Genomic DNA, 18,301 nt, shown 5'->3' on the forward strand with positions numbered 1-18,301 from the left:
GTTCCGAAAATAATTGACATGCAATATGCAAGAAAAAGAATCAAACACTGGCTGTCGGTGCAGACGGGAATATCTAACTCTCGGGTAACTGTTTAGCGGAAACTCGGCAGAGCCTCGTTACCGCTGTAAACAGTTACCCTCGAGCTAGATATTCCGGTCTGTACCGGCAGCCGGTGTAAGATTCTTATAGTTTGTTAAAAAGAATATCATGGAGACGGAAACATACCTCCCCCTGTACTACCTAAAACCCCCGCACACACTTCCTGTAAATCTATTTAGTCCTAAAAAGTATATTTGTCCAATTAAAATTCGTCACATATTTGATAATTGTGTTTATCCTTTAGCCTGGATCAAGGGTGTAATTGTCATAAATATTATATGTAATAAAGATTTATTTATTTTAATAAGCAGTGAGGCTACAAGAAAATCTCTAACTCGCTTTAGACTTAGTTCACATAATTTGGAAATTGGGCATGGGAGATATAAAGGGATTGATAGACAGAATAGATTGTGTAAATTATGTAATCAAAATGTTATTGAATCTGAGAAACTTTTTTTGCTTTGTTGTAATAAAAATGATGATTAAAGAAGACAAGACTTAGGAAATATCCCATTTGCCATGTCAAATGTTCATAAATTCAAGCAGCTTATGTCAACAAAAATAAATTTAAACTATTTAAGATAGCGAAATTTATAGATGAGTCGATGAAATGTCGAAACAATTACAATGTACATGTATTTGGAATTTCTCACAGCTTCTTAATGAATTGTTAAATCCTTATCTAAAGTATATAATTTATTGTTTATTAACTTGTATTTTTCTAAACATTTGTTTGATTGTACAATGTGAAATGTAAACATGTTTATAGTTATATTGATGTTAAATGTCTTTGACATATAGTGTATGTGTGTAAATGGCCAAATACATTGTTTATTGTCGATTTGCCAATAAACTTGAAACTTGTTAAAATCAGACAAAATAATTTACAATTAATCTTTTTTGCGATCAGTATTTTTTCCTATTGTTTTGTATACTTTAATTATGACATTAATATCAAAGTCAATCAGATTAACAATTAGTAAGTGTAAACTGAGAAGTTTTATTGGCGGCGCTAATTAAAGCACTGGGTTCTCATATGTACTCGATTATGTCACGTATTCTGGCAAACACAAACAAGTAACCTACAACGATCAAGTAAGTTTATAGAATAGAATAAATTTTATTTCCAATCATGGGCCTTTACAGGCATATAATCACATAATCACATAATTTAATGATATTGTACAAGATGTACAGAGCTTAAAGCATAACATATGTAAAGCTTAATTAACATAAACAAACACAATTGACATAACGCCAGAGAGGGGATCGCTCCGCCCACGGATTCACGTGACCTGGTCAGTAAGAACCTTAGACAAAATACGGTACGGATGTATTTGCAAAACTCTTATGCCACTAATGTTACCAATGACTTTGCCTTATATATATTTTTAAATATATAAAATGTTGATGCTTTGAATTTCAAAATTCCGTTTTATTTAGTTCCACGCATTTTTTTCCTTGGGGACCATATGCCGCTTGTCATGGAATGTTATATTTCCGATCGTTCAGCACGACATTATTGTTGTGCTTGTGGTATTTTAGTTCTATCTATTTGGCATCTTTTTTGTTGGGTGGTTCCAGAATTCTTCACTTGATTCTGTTGAATAACCCTTTATCTTTTGACGTTATATCTGTGATATGCAGGCTTCATAACCTCAGATCCCCTTTCAAAATTCCATTTTATTTTGTTCCGCCAATTGTCTTCTCGTTTAGGACACACACATTTTTTTCCCTTGGGGACCATATGCCGCTTGTCATGGAATTGCACTAACGTGTCACATTGAAGGTTCCATGATAACCGCCATATGAACACATCTGCGGATGTTTCAAAATTAACAATTTTACCAGTTCATGTGAAATGATGAATTCTGCTTAAGCCGGTGCTAGGGGCGTGGACATTAGTTTGCACTTGACAGTACCGTCCATGAACAGGCTCTATCAAACTGAGCCTGCAACATTTTCAATTTTGCCGCGTTGGGCTTTCTTTAGGGATTCTTATTTTACTCTATTTTATTGAATAGTATTATTCTTATTTCACTCTATTTTTTAATTTATAAATGTATTTTGGTATTTAAAATAAGTAAAAATAAATATCTGCATTCACGAATTAATAATTCATGAAACGTTTTGCAAAGATCGTGTTATTTCTTGTTGACTTCAATGAAAATATAAAACTGACAAAATATCACTATATCTTACAAATTCAAAGAGAGACTACATGTATAAAAGTATATGATTATGTTATGATCGTTTTATTTTGAATTTGAAGTAGCGAAACAAAAACAGTAACATGGTATGGCATGATGGTCTTCTCTATAAATTAAAAATGCTGGATAAATAGAAAATTGCTGAACTGGTTCTACAAACATCAATGTGTCGTTCTTTCAGGAGCTCATTCTAATTGGTCAACTGTAAATGGAGGAGTTCCTCAAGGATCTATTCTTTGGCCTCTGTTGTTCCTGGTATACATTAATGATATTGTTGATGATTTAAACTCAAGCATACACCTCTTTGCCGATGATACTAGTTTGCACATAATTGTTGACTATCCAATAGCTGCCGCGACGAATCTTCAATCTGATATCGACAAAATTTCAAGTTTGGCTGATAAATGGCTTGTAACATTCAACCTTTCTAAATCGGAAACTATGATCATGTCACGCAAAACAAATAATCCTTATCAACCGCCACTTCTGATGCATGATCAGCCTATCTCATCAGTAAATAGTCATAAACTTGGTCTTAACTTTTCGAAGTATTGCTCTTGGCATGTACATATTAATTTTATCAAAGAGAAGGCTTGGAAAAGAATTCATATCATGAGAAAACTTAAATTTACACTAGACAGAAGATCACTAGAAGTTATATATCTATCATTCATAAGACCTCTCATTGAATATGCAGATGTAGTCTGGATCAACTGTACACAATATGAAAAACTTGAACTTGATAAAATTCAACACGAAGCCGCCCGTATAGTTTCAGGGGCCACTAAACTTGTATCTCTTCAGGAACTTCAAAGAGTAGAAGTACTTTGGGAATCCCTCGAAAGCCGTAGACAGAATCACAAACTTAATTTGTTTTACAAAATAAAAAAACGGTCTCACACCAGATTATTTATCATCCTTAGTTCCACCATCAGTTGGAGAAACGTCTATGTACAATTTACCAAATGCTTCTGACATGCAAACAATACGTACAAGAACTTCTCTTTACCATAATGCATTTCTGCCATCTACTTTGAGAGATTGGAACTTACTATCAACAGAGGTACAAAACTCAATATCTCTGTCCTCTTTTAAAACGCAACTTAAAGGTAATATAAAAAAATGCCCCAAATACTATTACATATGAGAAAGAAAATGGCAAGTCATGCACACACGGCTCCGAACAGAATGTAGATCTTTAAACCATCACTTATTCAGAAAAAATATGTCCCCCTCGCCAAATTGTCAATGTGGTCTCCTGGAAAGTAACCACCACTTCTTCTTTGAGTGTCACTTCTTTAATGATATCAGACTCAGACTATTTGATGCTGTTTCTAACATCTGTAATTTAATACTTCATACCTTACTAAACGGAGACCAGAATCTTAGCCATGACATTAATTCTGAAATTGTTCTAGCAGTTCATGTATATATACGTGAAAGTAACCGATTTTCATGAGATTATATTCACAAAATAATTTGCCAACTTGACCTATCCGAATGAATCTTCTTTACCTTCTTTCTAATTCTTTTCAATTATTTATATTCTTTGAACAATAGCTAAAATCTTCGTTTTTTTTTCGTTTCAAATATGTTCAAAATTAACTTCATTGTTTCAAACAATATTGCAAACACTGTCATAAGTTAACTCCATTGTACACATATGTAGTTTTATTCATGCTATTTACGTTTTAAACGAACAAATGTCATATATTCTGGATATTCTTGGACCTTATAATATGTAATGTAATTGTGAACAGATAGAATGGAAATAAAAAAGTGGCTTTGTTTAAACCTTTTACTTTTTCAATGCATTGTGTTATAGCCAGAATGAATATTCGTACTTATTATTTCCATATGTAGAAATTTAATAACTTTTTGTATAATAAACTAACTTACTCGTTCTGTCAATATGTCAGTATATTTGGTTACTTAATTAATATAAAGAAAAAAACAACTTTAAATTGACAGACAATTGAAATTATTTCAATCTAAATTACATTGGCACCATTGTCTTAGACAAGTAGCTTGTCTAAGGAAAATGGTGGACTTCGCAGGTTTCTTAGCGTAGAACTGATAACTGATAACTGTGACCCCTGCCAGTTTGATTGACAGGCGGCGTAATGTCAATTAACAAAAGAACAATAACAATCTAAGGCATATTAAATGACAAAAGTTAATAATAAGAAAAGTATATACTAGTAGGCCAAATGTTCCACTATATAGGTTCAACTAGATGTTACTGTGACCCCGATGTCTTTTTGCCTTGTATAAGTAAAGAACAAACTGAGGGTTACTGGTTCATCAATTTAATTTGTAGTGGACACTAGCTTTATATATAATTCCAATTCGGTACATCTCAACATTAAACATCATATGTCATACATCATACAACATACACAGCACATTTACATCACAGTTACATCACATCTACATCACATCTACATGTCACAATGACCAACAACTTCTTTAACACAAAGAGTGACCTCAAGTGACCCTAACTTTAGCAGGGAAACGATATGGTTGAGCAAATAGCAAATGTGGTCCAGGGGACATAATCACACAAAGTAAAGATAAAAAAAAAAACAAGGCCGTCAGAGTTACCTTTCTTGAAAAATAGCCTTAAATAACCTTAAAAATAGCACTCGGTTACATTACCTTCTTTAGAAATTCGATTCTAGATGAAAACATTTATTTGCTACAGCATTAATAGTATTTTCATTCTCTCTAAACATCATATATACAAACGGTTCTGAAATTTTTAGAGTTTTAAAATTTGTACCTTTTCAGATAAACGATAAATTAGTTCTTTCAGATTCATATAGATAACATCTCAGCATAAAGTGTTTAGACAACATTTGCAAATTGTATCATTGACAGGAATGTTTCGATATCTTCCCATTTGTATTTCTAGATTATGGGCAATTATTCGAAATTTAGTAAGAGACGCTCTAATAACAGGATTTTAATAAACGTACAAATAAGGCTCATATATGAAACTTTTTAATTTTTTTTAATAAGTTCCCAATTTTCCAGTGTGTTCTTTATATCATGTATTAAATCGTTCTGCCCATTTGATTTTAAACTCACTTACAGCTATTTTATTAACAAGTTTCGATAAATTCTTACTAGGTAATTACTTTTAGTTTATCTAAAACAAAGATTATATTTGGTACCTAGCTATATTTGTTGTTTGCATGCAAGGTTAAATTTTCTTGAAATGCAGAGTGTATCGATGAAGTTGGTTTTGAGTATAGAAGCCTACTAAAGTATTTTGTTGATTGCGTAAATGTGTTGTAGTACGGATTTTCTGTTTTATCTTATAGTTAAGACCCACATGTCATGCTAATATAATACGTATTATAACCCTTTTAGTAATTTTGTTCTGTTCATAACATTTATCAGGCAGAATGGGCTATTGTTTACGTGACACTTAATTACTAATGACCGGTGGGTGTAATGTGTTGTAATACGGATTTCCTGCTTTATTTATAATTAAAACCCGTAGATTTGCAAAAGATAATTGAGTACTTAGGCGGACAGCTCGTTCGGCCATTAGTTATTAAGTGTCACGTAAACGATAGCCGATTCCGCTTGATAAATGTTATGAAAGAACTAAATTACTAAAACGGTTATAAAATCTATTATTAGCAGTACTTTAACGAACAATTCATTTAATACAATGGCGGACAATGAAAAACTACTTAACTTCGTAAACAACCACTAAAATAAAGTTATCAAATTTATTGTGTAAGCATATCCGTTAAGGAAAGACTTATTGTATAATAAATCATGATTAATTATTCATATCTTTTATATCATATCGTAAAATTGAACTATCCGTAAATGCATAACATGTATTAATATGAATTTCACATGTTAAAAGCTATAACACATGCTCAGATTATGATCTTTTGTTTAGGTGACTTATAGGTGACTTAGAACTAACTAACTAAACCATTTATTTCACAATAAAATCACTTCATGTCAGGAATACTATCTTTTATAATAACTCTGATTAATGTCTTCCAGCTATATTGTACCAGGCCCCTTTAATCTTCTTTAAAATTTTGTTAAGATGCTCAAGACTTGGTGACAAATAATCGGACTGGACTGTAGAGAACGATATTGTTTTTACGAACAATGAAATGATCACAATTATAACAATGTTCTTTATTAAATAGAAATTGTTAGGGTTAGAGTGACTGATGATACTTGTTTAGGACAACTGTCAAAACCTATAGATCCGTTTAGCTGAAATATGCTATTATGACATCTGCCAATAGTGGGCTACTCTGTAAAACTCTGTATGGCTAGGACACTGTAATCCACAGTACTTGATAATAATTCCTTACTTCTGGAGGTACGCCAGTTTAAGATTAGAATTGAGTCACAAAAAAGAAAGACTCTTCACGGTTTACTTATTTTAATTAGTGTTAAACTGTTAATGAATTCATATGCGAAATATTCAAATAACAGTATGGTATGTAACATCAACACATGTTCCTAATTCAGTCTTAAATATCCGATAGCTATTTCTTACATAGACTTCACATAAATTATATTACCGCGACTGCCGTTTAATTTCTATTCAAAACTATCAAAACGTTCATAATATATAAAGTTTGGTCGAGTCAGTGACCCTATTAATGTGAAACAAATTTATAAAGTTCTTATCAATTATTCTTAGACAATAATTGATTAAATGTAAAATAATAATCTAAAGACTATGTTTTATTTTGCCTTAAAAATAAGTAAAATCTGCCGTTCAGAAGAACACGACAGTAATGTAGACTAACCGAAAGTTAAATGAAAACTGACTCAAGTTGATCGTTTTCTGGCCTATTTATACCAAATCTGAGAAATTGAACATAAAAAGGTTCGCAAAATGTTTTGGTCGGTTGACAATGTTCGAAGTTCGAAAACTGAACATTTGACGTTCGGAAACGATCATTTCCATACACAAAGAACGCTGTCAACCAACCGAACGTCTGAACATCAACAATTCTTAGCCAAAGTTCTATGAAAGTTTACGTAAAAATACGATATATTGATACATATAACATTTATAAAAATGACTAGTACCATGGATTGGCTATAAGTTTGTTGCTTTTGATGAAACATAACTTTGATACGGTTTGTTAACTGAGTTTAGGCAACAATTGCTATTGACAACGGAAGTCACAAACCCATAATGCATCAGCAAACAACAACAACAACACCTGTCAAAGTTTATCGAGTAAAATTACAATAAATGTTAGTTTGTAGCTAAATGTACGCTGTTTATAAGAAAATATGTAAATAATTAATGCTTTATAATTATGACATTATTTATAGTAATATAAAGCGTGTGTCCTAAACGAGAAAACAATGGGCGGAACTAAATAAAATGGAATTTTGAAAGGGGATCAGAGGTTATGAAGCTTGCATATCACAGATAAGACGTCAAAATACAAATTTAAAAAGCAGGCAACATATCCTAAGGGCGATTCAACATTATTCAAGTAGGAATATTGGAACCACCTAACTAGAAAATGTCGAAAAGTAGAAACTAAAAATACCACAAGCACAACAATAATGTCGTGCTGAACGATCTTTAAGGATCGGAAATATAATATCTCTGATTGAATGTACGGACTGTAACATTGTTTATTTTTTAAACGCCTTTAACGAACAGGAAAAGAGGCTCAACTGGTCATTTACTTTTATAAAAGTTTCCTAACATAAGGGACTTACGTTTTGCAGATTTACTTTTTCTAGGCATGCATAAATAATGTCGGAATAAGTGAAAAAAATACGTTGGTCTCTAGATTTCAATTTCTTAAATCGTCAAATCTGCACATTTATGAGACAACCTAGAAATAAATCTGCGGTGCAGGGTATGAATAAATAAGTGACTAGATACCGGATCCTGTACCTAAGAAGCAAAGCACAAAACATCTTTTAGAAACTGAACTACTTGTAGTATGAACCGGAACAAAAATCAACTACCTGTCCTTCCCACAAATAATCCTCCATCTGTAAAATTCTATACTGTAACCGGAAAACGCGATACTGTAACACGTTGCCTACGGTGAAAATGGTGTGTGTTTTACTAGGTTAAGTTTATTACACAAAAGAGTTTTCATTTATCGAAATTGTGGACTTTAATGCTTAGGTTTCTGATTCTTCTCGTAGGTTATATATGAAAGCAATATATCATTAGAACATTTGCAGTTAACTGCGTATTGGCTAAACTGATTGCAAACGATTAATTCAATTGTTAAATCAAAATAGATCGAGCACTTGCATTTGATTGATATTTATATATTGTTTACACCTTTCAGGTGGTGCCGAACATGCAGTTGCTGGCGAAATGAACTACTTAAAACTAGGAAATCACCAAATGTACGTTGGGAACTCACACATTCGTGGGAATGGCCTCGCTCTTATACAAATATAATTGAAGTTTATATTCCAGCTAACTGGCCAAATGGTGACATAGACATAAAGGACGTGTCAACTGCATGTTTCATCTGGGAAAACTGTTCTGAACAGTTTAAGATAAAACCGTTCATAATTAAGAACATCCGACAGTTCAGGAATAAGTATTTTGGCCACAACATGTCCATGAAAGCAACTGATTTAGAGAAAACAAAAGTGTTTGATGTTTTAAAGGATCTGTTTAAAGAACCAGATGTGCAAGGCCATATTGATGCTCAGGACTGCATTAACCATCTTTTAAATATTGAGCAGGGAAAACAGATTGAAAAATGGATGATTGCAGTTCAAAATTTACTTGAGCATCATAGGTTTAAACTTGGTGATATTGCAACAAATACAGAACAGCATCATCACATTCTAGAAGACATTCAGACCAGCCAGAACGTCTCAGTTGAAGGGCAAGAAGATTTACGAAGAGAAGTTAAAAACATTCGGACAGATTTTACAATATTCAGGAGCGACTTTAACACGATATTTAAAAGAAATGATTCAATTTTTTCCAATATGGCGAAAGGATTAGACATTATAGTTTCACTACTATTAGTCATTTTTGTCATGTCAGGTATATTTGTCTTCAAATATTTTGAGTACGAAACAGAAATGGACAAATATCATGATCGAGGTAAGTTAGATATAAGAAATATTTGTACTGGTTACTTTTCATTTATATTAATAATTTAGACTGTGCTTTCTCGTTTTTCTTAAAACATTCATTCGTTGTATTACATTTTCTCACTAACTTTATCTAATTTGTTTTGGCTTTAGTTTGTATTTTTCATTATTTTGTATTTTCATTTTCGGATGATAATTATGCACGGTTTGTTTGAAGCATATTAATTAATAAAGTAACATCGAAAATAGATCTTCAATAGCACTGTTCCGACTAATCCTCTGGCTTACGAAAGAAAGTATATTATATCACATTTTAGGCAATGAGTCAGAATTTATAGAATTTCCATGGCAATGTATATTTTCTTTCATATTCTTCTTCTTCACTTCCTTCCTTCAGTTCCTCCGTCCACAAAACTGGATCCCGTGATAATGTAAAAAGTACTGAAAATATTTTTACTTAATTTGATTACGGAAACATAGTAGCCTGAAAGTTATCCACATCCTTCTCTTTTCTTATTTTCTTCTTATATTTAAAAATTCGGTTGCTATGGCAACATATAGACTGAATATATGGCAAATTTAACACAAAACTGGATCCTTTGATAATGCAAGAAGTACTGAAATATTTTCATGCAACTTGACAAATGGGTAGCTTGCAGTCCGGAAATTATGCACGACTTCTTCTTTTCTCTTTGGTTGCTATGGCGACAAAAAGAGTGAAAGTATGGCCTTTTAACAATATTTGTGATGACATACTGAACATATTTGTATGGAACTTGAAATGTTGATGAATGGCAGTATGGAGATTATACGCATCATTGTAATCTTAACTTTAGAGAGTATATCGAGAGCTGTCCTACTCACCAAGCGTTTGTGACCTCGTCAAGATTCTGTTTCAAGTTTCTACGCTTTTTAGCTCGAATATTTGCAGAATACTCGAGCTAATGTTGTCACCAATTTGTCAGCTTCGGCGTCCCTGTGGTAAAGGTTATAAATGTAAGCTGGTATCTCCATAACTACTGAATATGGATTGAAACTTCACACAGTTGTTCTCTGTGATTATCTTACTTGATAAGCACAAGTCCCATAGTTCTCATTTGCTTTTTTGCATATTTATGCCCCTTTTTGACTTGGTTAAGTTTTTACGTGTAAGCTTGTATCTCCATAAGTACGGAGGGGAACGGATTACAACGTCTTACACTTATTCTCTGTGATTGAATGGTACAAGTACCGTAATTATCTCAATATTTTTTGTATAATTAAGCCCCTTTAACAACTTAGAATTTCTTGGTTAAATATTTTCGTATAAGCTGGTATCCCCATAACTACTGTAGGGTTTGTGCCTTTTTGTGACATTTTTTTTTTTGCATTCATGATAACCAAGCAGTAATTTACTCTTAATAACATGCCTTTGTACCTTTTTGTGACAATTTTATGTATTCATATAGGTAAGCATTATTATACTCATGAAACATCCTTGTGACAACTCTTTCGAATTGTCGAGCGTTGCTGTCCTCTGACAGCTCTTGTTCAGTTAAAGTTCTTCATTTCTAAAGGTAATTACTGCAAACTTTAAATATATGCTTCTGATCATCAACCGCATCATATGTGACAAGGTTTACAACTCTAGCACACAAATTATCAGAATAACCCCCGTTGAATTAGGAATTTTCATGAAAAGAATGCTTTTTAAACTTCTTTATATTTCAAGATCTTCTTTATTTGTCTTGTTTGTTTGACGAGTGCAGATATTATATGGGATATTTATTCTACCAACATGTTGCGTACAATTTACTTCATATAACATCAATAAAATAATAATTTATATTTCCATTTGTTTTCGTTGTATATAACAATGCATTTAGTATAACATTGTTATTTCTAAAGAAAGCGCGGTTAGTGTGGCAGTTGCATGGTATAAGCGGTTACCATAGAAACTGCCGTTTACAAAAAGAATCAACAGATCAACATATTTTTTTCCTTTTTTATTTCACAATAGGATTTTACCTTTTATCTCAAAAATATAGAAAATTATATGAAAGCATTTTTCAATATCTTCATTTTTTTACAGAATTCATGTCAGTTTTTTGTAGAAAACTCATTTTGTAAAGAAATGTGTTCAGATGATTTATTTTTTCCAAACAGAATGAAAAGCTAACATTTTCTATGTATGAAATCATGTTTGCTATGTGTATAAAGTTGCCCAATACTTTTTATTATCAATAAGAAAGCTTTTTTGACAGTTTTGAGAAATACGGTTACCTTACCATGGAAACTGCCATTTTACAAAAACATCGAACACGTCCACATAAATTTTCCTTTTCTTTTTGAATTCGTCATTAAATATCACCTGTCGTACAAAAAAAATAAAAAAATTCTATGAGAGCATAAAATTTTCCAGAAAATTTAAGAACTCTACAGATTTAAGATCTTGTCATGTCATGTCATTCATTAAGTCATTACTTCATTCATTCATTCATTCATTCATTCAATGGCATAATTGAATGACCAATGGCCCTTCAGAATACTGCTGGGGTTCTCACCGGTGAGGGACTTAATAATTGCCTGCAATACAATGATAATTGTTTTTCTTTGTTGCAGCATGCATGTCAGAACAGTACAGTGTACCGTTTTCTCAAGATCTTCCACTCCTGGGTTATTTGAATGAGCACAAGGCACTTGTCGGTCGTCAATGGTTAATGGAAAGTTTGCACCACGATCTGTTCAATTCTAACAACAGTAAAAACCATGGTATTGTACTTGTTGCCGAAATGGGTTACGGTAAATCTGCATTTGTTTCAAAACTATTATGTCCGGGGTCGATGAATATAGCCAAAGATATTAATAAACACATTGTTGCATTTCATGTGTGCAAATTTGATGTACAAAGTACTCATTTGCTAGAACGATTTATACGCAGACTTGTTGGATTTTTCGCAAAGAAAAGTGCGGAATATGGTAACATAGTATCAATGTTTCCCGAGAGTCACATTTTGTTTAACAGAGATAGTTGTAACAAAGAACCAGAAGCTTGCTTTGACCAAGGCGTCACTATACCACTGAAACAGTTATCTAGTGTCACAGATACACCATGGGTTATAGTTGTAGATGCCATTGATGAGTGTGGGCGGTCTGGAAATAATCCAGTTTTAAACCTTTTGTCAGACAGAATTAGACAGCTTCCAAAATGGCTCAAGTTTCTTATTTCTTCCAGAGATGTCCCACAACTAACAATGCTAAGAAAAATGAAGCTTAATTATCTGTACTCAAATGACTCAAGAAATAAAGAGGACTTAAAGACTTTTATTGAAAAATCATTTCCAAAACATACTCACAGAGCCATGATAAGCAATCTTGTTTATAAAAATGAAGGAAATTTTGTATATATCATCCAGGCATTAAAATGGATTATCGATAACAATGACAATGAAACCGTCCCAGACTTTCCTGCAGATCTAGGCGAGATTTTTGATATCAATTTTGGTAGACAGTTTGGTTATACATCTTATATGATCCCAAAATTAATATTGGAGATCATTTGTTCCACGACGAATCCACTTTCAAAATCAGAAACTTTTGCCATTCTAAAATCTTCAAACATTTCATTGACAATAGACGAGTTTGACCTGTATTTTAAGTCCTTAAGCTTCTTCCTAAGAGAGGGTGAAGATGTTGGCATATCTCACAACGCTTTATATTTTTGGCTTATTGATAAAAACAATGAAAATTATCGAATTTCACTTCAGAATGGCCATACTCTTATATCTAAATATTTGTTTAGTAAAATGTCTGACAATAATACGAAGAATATTGTTGATTTAGCGATTCATGTTGCAAACTCTGCCGATATGTCTTTAAGAAAACTGTTTCTCTCATCAAAGTTTTTGATAAGTAACGAGGTACTTAACGACTCTATTTTACATAAATTGATTTGGAGAACGCCATGTGTTGAGGCACTAGAGCTATTGATACATCATTTCCCTGATGTGAATGCTTTTAACGAAGGTAATGTCACACCGTCATTTGTTGCAGCAGCTAAAGGACATACTGACCAGTTAAAACTTTTATTTAGCAAAGGGGCAAATTTAAACTTTATTGTTAAAGGTCAAATGTTGATAAATTCTTATGATGTATTTAATAAGTTAGAAATGATGAAATTGTATTTTTATTCTGGGTACAGTCTATTGCACATTGCATCACAGCACGGCTATACATCAACTGCAATATATATTTTGGCACAGAACCAATCTTTGGTTTATGTAAGAAATACTTTGGGTTTGAATGCCGGTCATGTTGCATGCGAGAATGGACATTTAAATGTGGTCAAAGAAATGAGAACCCTTCATACTAAAGTATTCTTTTATGAATGTATGTATTATGCGTCTAAAAAAAATCATAAACATATTGCAGAATGGCTTGTGTCAATTGGATTTACGTTTGAATGCATTTCCAACCAACGTTCCTTTGAAGCTTTTCAAAACATAACAAAGTTAGATCATTTTCATTTGATTGAGCATAATATTGCTACTTTTCCAATTGATTCTTTAACATTACACTTTATTGTGCCATTAGATATTTGGTGGATTGTTTTAAAACATAACCCACTTATGATAGCAATCAAAACTGGTTCAATGGATGTAGCTAAATACTTACTCAATACGTTTTATGAAGCACGCAAGTGTTATGACGCATTTGGGTATACTGCGGCGCTTGCAAGTGTACGCTTTAACCGTACCGAGCTTTACCCTTTATTAAACGACGAAATAGCTTCCGACAGATGTGGAAAAACTCCAAACCATTTAAATGATGTAGAGGTTATACAGACGTACTTATTCGAAGGATGTCCAGAAGGTGGGTCACTATCACATGTTGTCGCTTTATATACTCAAAGTGACCAAATTTATGTTCATGTTATTAGAAATAAACTCGATGTGAACTGGGACCATCCCGATAACTTTGGAAATTACCCGATTCATTATGCTGTTGCCAATCGAAATTTTCTTTTTATGTTTTTGATTGAGGAGGGCACATTATTATCAAAAGGTAACGCACATATTTCATTGATAGATACGGTAGTGTCAAATGGCTCAACTGCATATCACACATCCGCTATTTCTGGCCAATTCATAAGCATGCTATATCTAACAGATTCTTTCAAGAAGCCAGTTCCAGACATTAAAGACAACAACGGTCGTGGGATACTACATTATTTAGTGTTAAAAAAGTTTGATAGTGTTGTGAGCAGACCAGACATGGAAATGCATGCGCAATCATTACATACTCTTCGCTATTTGCTGGAAATATCAAACCATTCTCTTTTGACGCGTGACAGTTTTGGTAGAAACATATTACACTACAGTTTTAGAAACGGTCATTGCCAAGTAGTTTCATACCTGCTTGAAAATCAGGAGACGCACTTTTACACTATGTTAACAGATATAGATCACGAAGGAAATAATCCATTTGACTTTGCTTTGAAGAAGTACGAAAGAAAGAATTACGTAATGATGGTACCAAAAGATGATTTGTTTTCTGACATATACTTCAGTTCCGCAAATATCGAATCGAAAGACTTCCTGGACATTATGTCATCATGGGAGCTTACAATGCAATACTTGATATCAAATTTATCTGCTCAAGAATACCACCTCTTCGTTGAGCCAAATTTGAATTTTATAATCGAGAAAAGTCCTTATCTTCTAACTACTGTATTGGCATATCATAAATATGTAAATGTGAAAAGTTTGCAACGTTTAATTGTTGAAAGTGAGGTCAATGCTCTGACAGGTTATATGCATTTTGTCATTGCCCGCCATAAACCATTAGCATTCATTTCATGTAACCAACCATTATCATTATCACCTTTGCATTATGTTTTACTTACGCATGATCATAGAGTTTCTGTGTTTAAAGATTTGCATGATTTCCTACACATGATTTTCAAACAAAATAAATCGTATGCGTTTGAATGTCCCGATGAAAATGGATTTAACATATTTCACTATTCTTTAATCGGCGGAAATGTTCAGTCAGCCAGAATTCTAATGGGAGCAAATATTTCCATAACAAATGAATACGTAACTTTAAAAGACGTTTTCTTGATGACTATGCAAGCTCGTTTAAAAAGAGACGAACGTGATTATATTGAATACAATGACAAACCGTCCGATCAAATACAGCAAAAATGCATAGATAAGTTTCTATTAAATTTTTTCTATTCGAAATGGAAATTGTTTAATCATAATTTCTTCTGTGGGAATAAAACCAAGGAATTATCTCTGGTGCATTTGTTTGCAATTAATGGAATGTCTCTAACGATGGCAGCTGTTGCACAAATGTTTGGGAAGGAAATTTTGAATTGTCAAAGTAGAGACCGATTTACCCCCTTGTACTTTGCAAAACTATTTCAACATGACGACATTGTGTCTTTAGTTGGTAAGCAGTACGGTTTTACACGTCCAACTGTCCAGGCAGAAGAATGGTTAATCTGGTCTATGTTAAATAAGTTCCCACAAACAAATATTTCTGAACCATTATTTCATTTTTTAAATTATTTGCCCATTTCTCCACATTCTTCAAGACTCTTATTGAAAGAGTCAACTTTGGTTTCTAATAATTTTGAAAATTCATTTCTAAACGGTGCCGGAGATTTTTCTCACAATTGTGATAAGGTATTAGTTAAGCTTTTATCATCCGATGTACCTGATATTTTATCTAATATATATCTTTTGGAATCATTATATTTTAACGAGGGATCGGTTTCTTGTACTTCACGAGAAGCTTCACTTATACAGAACAACAAAATGTTTCAAACGACCATAACACTTCTATCCTCTTTGAAATATATAGAAAACGGATGTGATGTTTCTAAAAAGCTTGTTAGACCATTTCTTGTCAAATGCTTTCACTTGAACAAGTTATTAACAGAGATGAAAATTATGACAGTAAATGATTGTATCAACAAATCGAGTTTCAGTTTGAAAGGAGTTATAAACTATCAATTGATAATTTCAACAAGGAAGTTATGCTTAAAACTACATCGATTTTATAAAAGTGTAGCTATTTCTTTTTTGATACAGTATGGAAAAACATTTAAAATTCGACTACCAGAATCATACAAATTCATGCTATTAAGAATGACAGAGCTTGAATTCAATGTTGAAGAAAAATTTAGTGTGTTATTAAAACTTCATCCACTTGTTGCTATAAATGACACTTCTTTATATAGGCATAGATATCTAAACATTGTAAAGTCAACAATCGCTTATAAACATTTAAAACCTCGTCTTGTTGTAGACAAATTTAGTATGAAAAGTTTGTTTGACAAGTGTAAGATTGAAGTTGATGTTATTAAAAGTGTCCTATTGAAACCTTTTAAAGATTTAGACTAGTTATATCAATTGTAAGGATCTGACATTCTAGCATTATTCTGAAATGTACTTACAACAGAACTTATAATGAAATCCAAGTGGCATTGTGAAATCCTATAGCTTCATCTATTGTTGACTTCTACAAGATAAAGATTCACTTACCTGATTGATCTGAAGGAACACTGTATTGACACTTATTGACTTTGCAATTTAGCTGATAGAAATGTTAAACTTACCTTATTGTATAGCAGAAAACTGATTTTCTCTTTATATTTTCTGTGTAGCAGACGTCCAATGCCAGACATCTTTGAAATCTGTCACTTCATACTTTATATTGAAGATTTCTTATTGTTAATATCAATTTCAGTCAAATTCAATTCACGAACGTAATTTATGTAAAGTTTATGATTGATTAAGGTCAGAAATCCTTACGTATTCACTACATGTTTTTGTATATTAACGATTTTCGTATCTAAATCTTATATGAGTTTTCAATATAGCCGCCATTGAAATCCAAGATTTCAGATTCAGAAATCCGGCCGTCTGTCCATTGGAGGATTTCCGGATTTCTGTTGTTTCATTGGTGGATTTCAAACATCGAACCTTATAAAAGTCGGAATCCAACCAATGTCACTTCGGTCTTGACCTCCAAGTAATGTAAATAAAGTTTTAAAACCGCCAAAGTTCAAATTCAGTAAACATCTTACAAACGTTATTGTTATCCAAACTTGTAAGTTGGTATGTACTTAAATCCAATATTATTAACTCACTAGACACTGTTGTTGCCGAAATACTTGTTATAAACTTAGAAAACTGTATAAGAATTGTATTTATTTTCCCCATTCTGACATACGTTTACACAATATATGATAATATGTAATAACTAGTTAAAACATGGCAAAATTTATTGACTTTTAGGTCGTTAAAATAAACAGTGATTATTTTCTTACTTAATCTTTATAGTTGTTCTTCAAAATTATTATTTTTAGAAAATCGATGTTCTGTGCACGAAATAAGTGATAGTGTTGTTAATTTGTAAATATTTACTTTATGATATTTTATCAGAGTTGTTGTATACATGTAGTTGTAGCATAGCCGTTTTCTACTTTTCAGGATTTTTTTTTTCAAATTTAATTGTTCACTTCATGTCATTTTATCTTGATCGATGCATTTGTAGTGATGTACATACACTATTTGAAATTATTAAAATATGATAAACAAGATCAACAAGGAAAGTGCCGCGTTCAGTAAATTAAGCCTCTTATTTACATGTTTTATTTTTATAATATAATGATCATGAACCGCAATGATTGATTCGTTGGTTGATTGATTGATTGATTGATTGATTGATTGAATTTAAATTTAAGCTCTTTAGTATTTCGGATCATAGCTGTTTTTATAAGAAACAATTGTATAATATGAAATGTATTTATAGAAAACAAAAACTGCAACACCTACATTATCTCAATATTACATTGTATTTTGTATTACCTTATTTTATAATTGAATTTATTGCTTTTTTATGT

The 18,301-nt window shown here is 32.2% G+C and overlaps 1 protein-coding gene across 1 annotated transcript in view; it reads left to right on the forward strand.

The window, feature by feature from the left end:
• LOC132725819 (uncharacterized) overlaps positions 1 to 18,301 on the forward strand; it is a 35,466-nt gene extending 17,165 nt beyond the window's left edge. Inside the window, exons 2-3 of the mRNA XM_060711006.1 lie at positions 8,637 to 9,415; positions 12,007 to 18,301. Coding sequence (XP_060566989.1) covers positions 8,637 to 9,415; positions 12,007 to 16,796 — 5,569 coding nt within the window. The 3' untranslated portion in view covers positions 16,797 to 18,301. The remainder of the gene's footprint in view (positions 1 to 8,636; positions 9,416 to 12,006) is intronic.

Source organism: Ruditapes philippinarum, unplaced genomic scaffold, assembly GCF_026571515.1.
Source record: "Ruditapes philippinarum isolate M1 unplaced genomic scaffold, ASM2657151v2 ctg1358_1_1_1_1, whole genome shotgun sequence".
NCBI lineage: Eukaryota > Metazoa > Mollusca > Bivalvia > Venerida > Veneridae > Ruditapes > Ruditapes philippinarum.